Source organism: Grampus griseus, assembly GCF_964374135.1.
Source record: "Grampus griseus genome assembly, chromosome: 2".
Taxonomy (NCBI): domain Eukaryota; kingdom Metazoa; phylum Chordata; class Mammalia; order Artiodactyla; family Delphinidae; genus Grampus; species Grampus griseus.
The window spans coordinates 38,073,252-38,084,194 of record NC_139018.1 but is presented as its reverse complement, the minus strand read 5'-3'; the positions used below and the strand labels follow the sequence as shown (position 1 = coordinate 38,084,194).

Here is a 10,943-nt window from a genome sequence, read left to right as displayed (position 1 = left end):
GGCAACAACTCCAAACAGTCCAAGCTGTTTGCTCGACTCTATTCCCAATTAGATTCGCAATCCTGGTGATCAATTTCATGGTTGTACTGTTTAGTGTTTGTCTTTCTTATTTCAAAATGGTCCAAAAGGATGTCTTCTGACATTTCTAAAACATCTCTGGTTTGTGTGTTCAATGACGTACATAACTAATACTGGTCAGGTACGGAACCCTATGATGTCCCAGTGCCTGTTTTCAAAGGATTCAAGACATTGATTTGGAGTCACCATAAACTGATGCGTGAATCCAAAATTCCCTTCCCTACTATGTTTATCACCTGCTCTCTTTTACTCCTAATTTTAAAACTAAAGGAGTACCAGGACTACCTGCTTACTGGAAAGATGTTCACTCCAGTGAACAAAACTTTTATCAGGGACCTTTATAATTCATGGCCCCATTCCACGTGGACATTCAACTCATGAAGATGTGCAAAAGGAAAATATGTCAAATTACAGTCAAGTTACCCAGAGGAGGATGTTATACAAACTTATAAGGAAATGACAGTCTTTTTTTTTCCCTTCCTTTACTATAAATACACTTAACAGCTTAGCAGAAAGACAAGCTAAATTTAAGATTGTTCACATTTGAAAAGTGTTTCATACTCTCTGCTAATGATAAATAAGGAACTCCCAATAATGGAATTTTAATATACAAATTTCATTGACAGATCTTTGAAGACTGCTTTTTTTTTTTTCTTTTAAAAGAGGGTTAGAACAATGATTATGTTTGCCAAGTTCTGAGAAGTCCATCTACTGTCCAAACTTTGGACTGAAGTCCTTATTTTTTTTTTCCTTTACTTAGAGACAGGTATATACAGTGCTGTTGTAATAATGAAACAAATGTGAAATCTACTGTAAAGTTGCACAATACAGAAAACTGCTGTTCCATCTTCTACTACATAAATGTGTGACTCCACAGGTTAGTAAGGTTGTTGTCATTATTTCTGTTAAGTTGGAATTATCCCATCACGTCTAAGACCTCTCTTTAACTCCAGATCCTCCAGTTTTTTCCACAATTCTTCACGCTCCTTTTCTTTCTTTTTCTCACTGGGGAAAAAATAGAATACAAGGTAAACAACTGAGAAAGTTTAAAGAGATTATCCAACAATAACTGCCCCTTTGACATACTTTTCCCCAGACTTTTTAAAAGGTCTCTGAAAAGTTTGGCATTTTTGGTTTTTCTCTCTCTCGCTTTTTATTTTTTCTTGACACTTATATAGACATAAACTAGAGTAGGAGATGACAAGAATATTTTAATATTTTACATTAATATTCCTTTATACTTAGCTTAATAAAGAAAATTAACTTCAAAATTACCAAGAAAGAAAAATGATGATCATTTTTATGTATCTGTTATCCTAAAACCAATGGTACATTATTCATTTTTACTTTGGGTCTAGTTCAAATCTGATTTTCTTTTTGTCTCCAAATAGTTTCTCAAAAGGGTTGATAGAGATGACACTGATACAAAGAATGTAGTAGGTCAAGAAAATATACTTCCTCTTTATTATTACTCATTTTTCTTACATTATGTATATGTAAACTCTTTAGCAGAATCTTGTTCTTACAAGTATTAAACCACAAAATCCACATTACTAACTTATTTTATACCTATATATATGGACAAATTAAACATTCTTCTGTGATTTCAGTTTTAATTCTGGACAGAACTTTGTTGATATTATTGGGTATTAAATCTGTAACGTTCCAAGCCTTCAAATTTGGCTCAATATCAATTTGACTAATGACTTCCAGAATTTTCAGATTTCACTGTTTGGTAAAATTTACCAAAAAACTAGATGTTCAAAATAGGGTAGGGACTCCCCTGGTGGAGCAGTGGTTAAGAATCCGCCTGCCAGTGCAGGGGACACAGGTTCGAGCCCTGGTCCGGGAAGATCCCACATGCCGTGGAGCAACTAAGCCCGAGCGCCACAACTACTGAGCCTGCGCTCTAGAGCCTGCGAGCCACAACTGCTGAAGCCCATGTGCCTAGAGACCGTGCTCTGCAACAAGAGAAGTCACCACAATGAGAAGCCTGCACACCTCAACGAAGAGTAGCTCCCACTCACCGCAACTAGAGAAAGCTGTGCGCAGCAACGAAGACCCAACACAGCCAAAAATAAACAGATAGATAGATAGACAGATAGACAGATAGATAGATAGATAGATAGAGTAAACAAATTTTATTTTGCCAAGGACATTTTTAGATTACCATATTTTTATAAAATAAAGAACGTTAACTTTAACATCAATGAAGTAGTAAGTACAAAAATCAGGAACACATGGCTATACTATACATTAAATAATTTCATATTTATTAAAAATAATTCACTACACTGTCCCTAGTTTCTTCATGTTGTGATGAACCAGTAAACAGCAGACCCAGATAACATCTGTGAATCCATAAGTTCAGATAAATCCTGAAAACAGGGGCTCTGCCACCCCAGGCATGGCAGATTATGGTCCTTAAGCAACTTCACTTGGCAAGAATTTAACTCCACTTAGTAAGAATTTCGTACTTCACTACAGTACAATATGTACTCAGGGAAGGAAATCCACATAGGTTAAGTGAAATGTGTATATAATTCCATTGCCTCATATTTTTTATTGTCACCAATTTTTTAAAAGTTATATTGATATCTACAGCAACAGAAATTAATCTTCATCCCCCTGCCAAAATGTCTCTAGAAATATCTAAGGAATTTTATAACCTCATTCCACTAGGGTATTGAGGGAACATTTAATTATATAATATGGTAATTAATATTATCATTTTATAATTATTATTTCGGTCATTTAAGCCTTGTTTACTACAACTAGTTCCAACCAGCTCAAATACAATCTGCACAATATGAATTTCAGTGAGTGTAATAGTTTTTCAAACAATTACCTATTTGGTAATTTTGATCCTGAAAATTTTTATTTATAGGGTAACAAGGGCAAGATTAGATAATTCTCCAACCATTATGGATACTAGATTCTTAACTGTAAAGCAAGCTGTTTGGTAAATTATCACTTTCGGTTTCTCAGTACAGTCTGGGGATAATATTAGGTCTAAATAAATGTTATCACAGAACACTGATTTAAAAGTAAATTCTACAGATCCTGCTGAGTTTCAATGCATATTGATCTTCCTATTTGGAGGAGGAAGAAGATGGTAAGCAAGGGCTTAGAGACCTTATCCAACTAAAAAACAGCTTAAACATATGTTAGGTTCTTACTGCCCTAATCTGCAGTTTAAATTAAGTGCTGACATGATTAAAACACTCATCTTGTTACTGAAGCATTTCACGAGTCTTTGATCAAGAGTTGCATGGCATCATCGCAGACTATCCTGTGGGGCTTTTCTTCCAGATGAACTTCTTGCTGAGTTATCATACATCTTTTACACTGACAACTTTATCTTCAAAAATCCTAAATATTTCTGAGATAGCTTCTGTCACCCCCATACTTTCCCACTTTTCTCTCTCCCTGTAGGTGGCAATTTAAAACTCCACCAAGTTGTCATACTAGAGATAATGTCAAACTCTCTTCCAATTTCAATTTCACAGAGCACTAATGTTGGCATATGTATCAATATCTATGAGTGTTACTTACTACACCCACCTGTTTTCAGATTTGTAATACTTAAAAAATTTTGATCTGAACTGAAACAGTTAGTTACTTCTTGCCTTCCGGAAGTGAAATCCTCCTTTCATTTCTTGTCTAACAATACCAAATAAATCTCTTTAGTCTCTTTTTCTCTTCCCACATCCATGGAAAAACCAGTATTTCCAACTATTCAGTACAACTTTCTATTGCTCACTTGACAAAATATTACCCTGGCTTTAAAAAAACCCTTCTGTTATTAAGAAAGTCCACTCACTATAAGTCGCTTTAATTTACCAGATTATCAGAATCAGCTTCATAGTGTCTATTCCTGGTCCCCTTGGTTCATTCTTATCTTTTTCAAGAGTTTGGCCTATTTAGTTTAAATGATAAATGATCAGAAAACAGTTCTGAAATTCAACAGAAATGAATGAATTTAATTCAATCGATTTGAATATTTTAGAAATAAGGTCTTTAATAGTCTTAATGGAATTCTACAGATTTAATCCTTATTCAACTAGGATAATAAAAATGGGTTTTTACTTACCATAAAAGAAAGGATATTATGTACAATGCACTCCTTAATTGTATGTCACAGTATAAAAATGTGTCCTGTATCCCCTTTACTTAAATAACATTTTTTTAAAGATTTTAATTTAAGTTTGGAACATGGAGGGTTACTATAAATTTAATGATTTGCAGCAACTATAAATACTGTATAGTAAATTAAAAGTTCTTTAGGTATGGTACAACATATCCAATAACTGGTATTTATTTCAATGTGGCATAAAAAATCTCAGTCTCTTCTCTCTACCGTTAAACACTCGCCATAGTCCATAATTAAGTCACTTTTCTATACTGCATCCTGGTAATTAAAACAAAAAAATCGGCTTCCCTGGTGGCGCAGTGGTTGAGAGTCCGCCTGCCGATGCAGGGGACACGGGTTTGTGCCCCGGTCCGGGAAGATCCCACATGTCGCGGAGCGGCTGGGCCCGTGAGCCATGGCCGCTGAGCCTGCGCGTCCGGAGCCTGTGCTCCGCAGCGGGAGAGGCCACAACAGTGAGAGGCCCGCGTACCAGAAAAAAAAAAAAAAAAATCACTGTGAAGGTCCTTTGTCCCTGCCACCAAACCTTTCCTTTCATTGTTCTTTTTATCTAAAATCCAAGTAACACATTAAAAATTGGGCAAAGATGCAAGGGAACCACAGATAGTTTTGCTCAGGAGGTTCCGCCAGGTCTTGAGTATGAAAACTCTGGGATCCTTGAAGGTCCGTGGTTTTATGATATACACAAAGCTGACATTTTCTTCTGGATGAGAAAAGCCAACCCAGAGGCTCAACTACTAACAAGCTCTCCAGACTTTCCTCAATCTCTCCAAGTATATCAAGCCAGGGTCTGAATATCTGTGTGCCCCCAAAATTCATATGCTGAAATCCTAACCCACAGAGGTGACGGTATTAGTAGGTGGGGCTTTGGGGAAGTGATTAGGTCATGAGGGTGGAGCCCTCATGGATGGGATTAGTGCTTTTATAAAAGAGACCCCACAGAGATCCCTTGTCCCTTCCACCATGTGAAGACATAGTGAGACCAGATATGAACCAGAAAGAGGTCCCTCATCCAACCATGCTGGTGCCACGCTCTTGGACGTCTAGACTCCTCAACTGTGAGCAATACATTTTTGTTCTTTATAAGCTACCCATAAAATACCCATGTGGTCTTTTGTCATAGCAGCCCAAACAGACTAAGACAACATCTTTTGGAAAGTGAACACATTGAACAAGAAATATCAAAATTGAAGAATCATGTAAATGAACTCAACAAAGGCCTACTAAACCAGAGCATTTACGATAAAGAGTTCAACTGGTTTCTGCTCTCCTTTGATCTTAAACATTTCAAGATCTGTATAATACACTCTACCTCCTTGTTCTTTTCACTGCTCTCTAAATCATAAGGAATTTGTTGGGTTTTAGTATAGAAAGTAAGTTCCGGGCCAAAGAGCTAAACAAAAACGGTGCCTCATCTCTCCTGCTGCTGGAGTGAAGTACAAATCAGTTCAGAAATCTAGTTCAGAATGGGAGTGACTCCAGATGGCAAACTACCTGATGGTCCCCTTAAGTGGACCTGAAATACCAGTTATGTGCCAGGCTCTTAACCCTGAGGCAGAAGAGAAACATTATGGAAGGGAAGAAGGAAAGCAGCCTTTTTCAAAATGACACTTTGTTACCCAGTGGCAGACTAATAAAGTCACAGCTAATGATCATGTGAAAATGAATATGGAAATAAATAAAATGTGCTGCTTAGGATTTCAGGTACAATTAGGCAACTTCAGCAAAGAGCAAAAAAAAGAACTCAATGGTATTATGCACGGCTGACAAAAAAGCTTTAAAAAGTTACCGCTGACGATCTGACTTGTATGTGGCTGTCAGCTCATCAAACATGGTGCTGTTCATTTCCATAAACGCCTTCAACACGTTGTACACTAATGCCACGATAGCCCTGGAAGCACAGAGAGAAGGGAACGTATTGGTTAGTCCTACATAATGGGATGCTGAATGAAGAGAGCGGATGTACAGCCTTTATCTGAATGAGCTCCTCACACTGCAGTCTCCCTCCCTTTTTAGTTGGAACAACTAGAAATGACCTACAATTCACTTCCACATCAAGAGAGCTACATTCTTTAGGTAAGATATCTTTCTGAGGGGTTGGCAGGATTAGAAAAACAAAATCGAATTTTGCCCTCTTAACTATGGGTACCCAGAATAGACTTGCCTGTGGGCACTTGTTAATTTAATTTAATAAAAAGGCAAGTATAAAAATAAAGCAACTTCACCCTAAGAATGAGCACCTGTGGTAGGACCAACCTTCAAGACCTGAATTTGCATAGAATTTTATTTTTAAAGTGATAATATACATAATTCATCAAAATCAAAGGCTGTTCCCATGGTAACAAATTTTATATATCTATAATTCATATTCAAAGATGATACCAAGCCTCTGTAAGCAGGGCAGTTTAATACGAGTTACGTCTCTAGTTGGGAGTTGCATCAGTCCATCCACTCCTTAGTCCCCTTGCTGACCCAATACACAGGCTGGTAAGGTAACTGGCAAGCTGGTGATGGCTGCTACTAGCTGTGGAATACTAAACAGCTAAAGAGCCAAGCGGCTGCCTATGCTTATCAAGGGGAAGAATAAGCTCTTGGCAATGTGAGGACTCGGCCGTGACGGGCTTGGTATATTCAGACTCGAGTCTAAATGACACTGCCCTTTGCAAAACTACACGACATTACTCCCCTTTAGTGTGTTTCGAATACCATTGAAAAAGGCATTGGTAAAAGTTAGGCCATATAATAAACCCTGGGTTTGATGTTTCTAAAACATTTATAAGAAAGTGGACTTGCTGTGTTGCTTCTGCCCTGTGTCCATTAAAAGGGAAACTTATGGGGAACGACCTTCTCAAATAGGATGGGCAGTGATGGAGAAGAGCCAAATACAAGCTACTGAGCAGTTACAGACACTTGCTAGAACCACTCTCTAGGTTCTCAAGAGGCTATCTACATAATGAGATTTGTTTGCTAGCTCTTTATTCTTGTAAGTTTTAGTCATAAAAATTGACAAATGTGAAAAGTAAGAAATATGGTATTTTATAGTTGTATGTAAAACTTTTAGACAAACATACTACGAATATACTAAATTATCTCTAATTTTTAATGCCACATTAAATTTTCTTTCTATTCCACAGAGAAATATGTAAAGCTCTTCAAATACAGAATGCTTTAACTTTCATAAGACTAGAGGATAAACTCCTCTTTGAACATTTTAAAATGTTTTTCCCCCTAGAGAACCCATATAGTGACTGAACTGGTTTTTAAGAAATGGATCTTGTTAAAATGCAAATCAGTTCAGAGCACTTCCCTTCTTACAACTCTTTAGTGTTTCCTTATCATCCAGTGGGTGAAGACTCACGTGGGCACCACTCCACTTTCTAACCCTACCTTCCAGCAACCTCCCCAAATGACCTTGTGCTTCAGCCCTCCCAAATTCACAGGTCTCAGAACACGACAGGTGCTTCTTACCTTTTTGTGCCTTTTTGATGTGATGGGTAGACCCACTATCTGAATGGACTTCTCCATCCCATCCACCTGCCAAATTCTTTTAAGATTCAGTTTGAGCATCATCACCCTAGCAATATCCACAAACTTCTCCTCTTGATCCAGAGCATCCCCAAAATACCTCAGCTACCTTCACAGACAGGTCAAGAAGCCCTCAAGTAAACAGATATCTGAACATAACAGCACTTAAAACACTGTTTTATAAAATATCTGTTTATTTGTGGGTCTCCCCAACCAGTCAGTGAATTTCTAAAATGTAGGGATTTTATCTTTTCACAAATCTATCTTCAGCATCAAGCACAACATCTGACGCAGAGCATACATGCAAGACATTTTATTAAGCAAAAGAGAAGGAGGGAGGAAGAGAGGCCAAAGGAGTGGGGAGAGAGAGAAGGAGGGAAGGAGGGATGGAGGGAGGGGGGAGGGAAGAAGGAAGGAAGCAAGGAAGGAAGGAAGGGGAGGAGGGAGGGACGGAGGGGGAAAACTGTGGAAACCTACGGATTCCAATGTTCTTTTGAAATCCTATAAAGACTGGAAAACATGATGGGAAGGATGACATTAGAGTTTTCTTCTATCAAACTCATGATGTATTCATTATTCCAATAATAGAGTGCCCTTTCTGCCACCTTTGAGAAAAGAAAAATAAAATGTTAAGAGAGAAAGATAAAACAAAATTATAATCTCTTCAAACAAAAGTATTTTAAGATGATCTTAATATCATTCAATCAAGTATAAAATTAAATGTTGATCACACTTTACATTTTTGTGGGTTTAAAATCTTTCAGAAAGTTCTGAAGTGGTTCATCAATTTGGGGATGAAAAAGAAGTTTTCCTACTTATTTATATTCTCCTTTAACAATGCCCATTCAATCTGATTCCACATTTTCCCTACACAGCTCGCAAGCTCCAGACACCCTCACCCTACTTCTATGTGCTACACTGTTTTCCCCATCACTTTAATCCCCTTCTTGGCTCACCTCTTTCATCCCGCACACTGTAGATCAACCACAAGGTGCAGCGCGTGGCTGGCCTTCAGTCAGTAGCTGCTGAAGAAAAGCCAGCTGCCCATCCCTGCAGAGCAGGCGCATTTGCTAAGCACCTCCTATGGCCAGGCACTGTGCCCACGCTGCAGGCAGAATGTGTCATCCTTACCACCATCCAAGGAGTGGCAATCACTGTACAGAAGAGGGCACTGAGGTTCAGAGAGATTGGGAACCTGGCCACAGTCACACTGCTAGTCAATGATAAACTGGGATGTGAGTCTAGTGCCCAGACTCTTTCCGGAGTTCATTTCTGGTCCCTGCCTTTGAACTGGGTAAGCCAGGAGGAAGTCACTCAGTTTAGGACTCAGGGATACTGGCTGTACATACATTCGCTTGCTATCTCAGACCCCTTTTTTCGGACTGCCACATTTATCAACTGACTCTCTGAATTCAGAGGAAGCCCTCAAAAAAAAATCTAAAAAGTAATCTAAAATAACAATAATAATTTCAATAAACCAAAGTCTCAAAAAAAAAAAAATCTAAAAACCTCTAAAAAGAGTAGTTATATGGGGAAAGGGAAAAAAGAGCAGCTTCTTTTATTCATACAGATTAAGAAATGATCTTTTAATTAAATAAATTTAAATTTAACTTAAATGTAATCATTTAATTTAATAAAATGGTACAACCTGTGCCCACCAATAGACTCTGGGAAATTAGAACCTTTCCATTTACATTATTCAATTTGGTTCACAAAAAATTCCTGGGTCTCATAAGGCACTAGACACTCAAGAGTACAAAGAAAATAATTCACTATTATTGAATGTTTACTATATGCCAGGCACTGTGGTAAGTGTTTCACTTACATATTTTCTCATTTAATCCTCACAACCAACACACAGAGTAGGTACCATTATTTCTATTTTGCAAATGAGGAAACTGAGGCTCAGAGGAGATAAGCCATAGCCTCAAGGTCACATGGCTAGCAAGTGACAGACTCCTAAGTCCCTGCTTAACCTCTTCACTCTATCATCCCTATGGAGCTCGTGTGCTGGTAGGGAAAGGGGGTTCCACGATCCCCAATCCAACATGAACTGTGATAGATGCTGTATCAGATCTAGAAATAAAGAGCCAGAGGAAAGAGCAGAAAGAACAATCCAGATGACTCGGGGGAGAGGAAGAGGGGCAGAAATGTACCATAGGCCATAGCATCTAAGCTGGGCTTTGAAGGATGAAGGAAAGAAGCCAAAGGAATTACAGGAAAGGGGGGCAGAGGCACCAACATGGACAATGTGTCTAGAAACATGAGGCATACATGTGGCTGAGGCAGGTAGAGCACAAGGCAAGGAAAGGGCAGGGTGAAGAGGAGGAATAGGCATGAGGCTGTTCTGAAAACAACCCATAGGAGAAATTTTTAAAGAGACCACAAGAGGATGCTAGTAAAGGCAGAGAGACCTAGGCTTTTCCTATATCCAACTATGAGTCTGATATTTACCTGCTACTTAATGCTAATAAGTATCCTAAGCTCTATGTATCTATTCACCAATATGTAAAATCACTTACAGAAAGAAAGTCAGTATCCAGCAAAGCCCTTTAAAGAGGAAAGGCACTGCTTATGCAAAGTGAAAACTAGCATGTCTGACAGCAGGACAGAACCACTACTTTCCTGGGACCCACTGTCTTCCTGCACACACACAGTGCAGTGTCTCTAGCTCAGAGCCTTCTAACCCCAATGCCTCACCTGGGCAAGTAGTGAGCAGCATCTGACTACACAGAGTGACACTCGATAAATGTTTGTTGGATGAACCAATGAACACTCAATTAATGAACAAAGAACTTCTTTACTCTCCTTCTTTCTTTTGTTCTCAGTTTTACTTCTGTCAAGGAATTTAAATTTCTTTTCCTTCTGCTATGGACTGAATTGTGTTCCCGCTCCCCTACCTCCATCTCCGTCTCCCCCTCCTGCAGGAAATCCAAATGCTGAAGCCCTAACCCCTAGTGTGAGCGCATTTGGAGATAGGAGTTGATTAAGGTTAAATGAGGTCATATGGGTGGGGCCCTAATACGATAGGCTTGGTGGCCTTATACGGAGAGGAAGAGAGAGATTTCCTTTTCTTTCCTCAAGCATGCAGGAGGGAAAGGCCATGTGAGGACACAGTGAGATGTGCAAGCCAGAAAGAGCCCTCAGAGAAGCATACCACACTGGCACTCGGATCTCAGACTTCCAGTCT

At 38.7% G+C, this 10,943-nt stretch overlaps 1 protein-coding gene across 3 annotated transcripts in view; it reads right to left on the bottom strand.

Moving 5' to 3' along the window:
- Positions 1 to 829: 829 nt before the first annotated feature.
- The window catches only part of PPP2R5E (protein phosphatase 2 regulatory subunit B'epsilon), a 147,555-nt gene continuing 137,441 nt past the window's right edge, over positions 830 to 10,943 (bottom strand). For 2 of the 3 annotated variants that reach the window (XM_082647644.1, XM_082647642.1), the window contains exons 12-14: positions 8,231 to 8,358; positions 6,018 to 6,119; positions 830 to 1,083 (exon numbers count right to left, since the gene is read on the bottom strand). In XM_082647644.1, coding sequence (XP_082503770.1) covers positions 984 to 1,083; positions 6,018 to 6,119; positions 8,231 to 8,358 — 330 coding nt within the window. In that variant the 3' untranslated portion in view covers positions 830 to 983. The remainder of the gene's footprint in view (positions 1,084 to 6,017; positions 6,120 to 8,230; positions 8,359 to 10,943) is intronic. The other variant, XM_082647643.1, reaches the window with a different exon arrangement.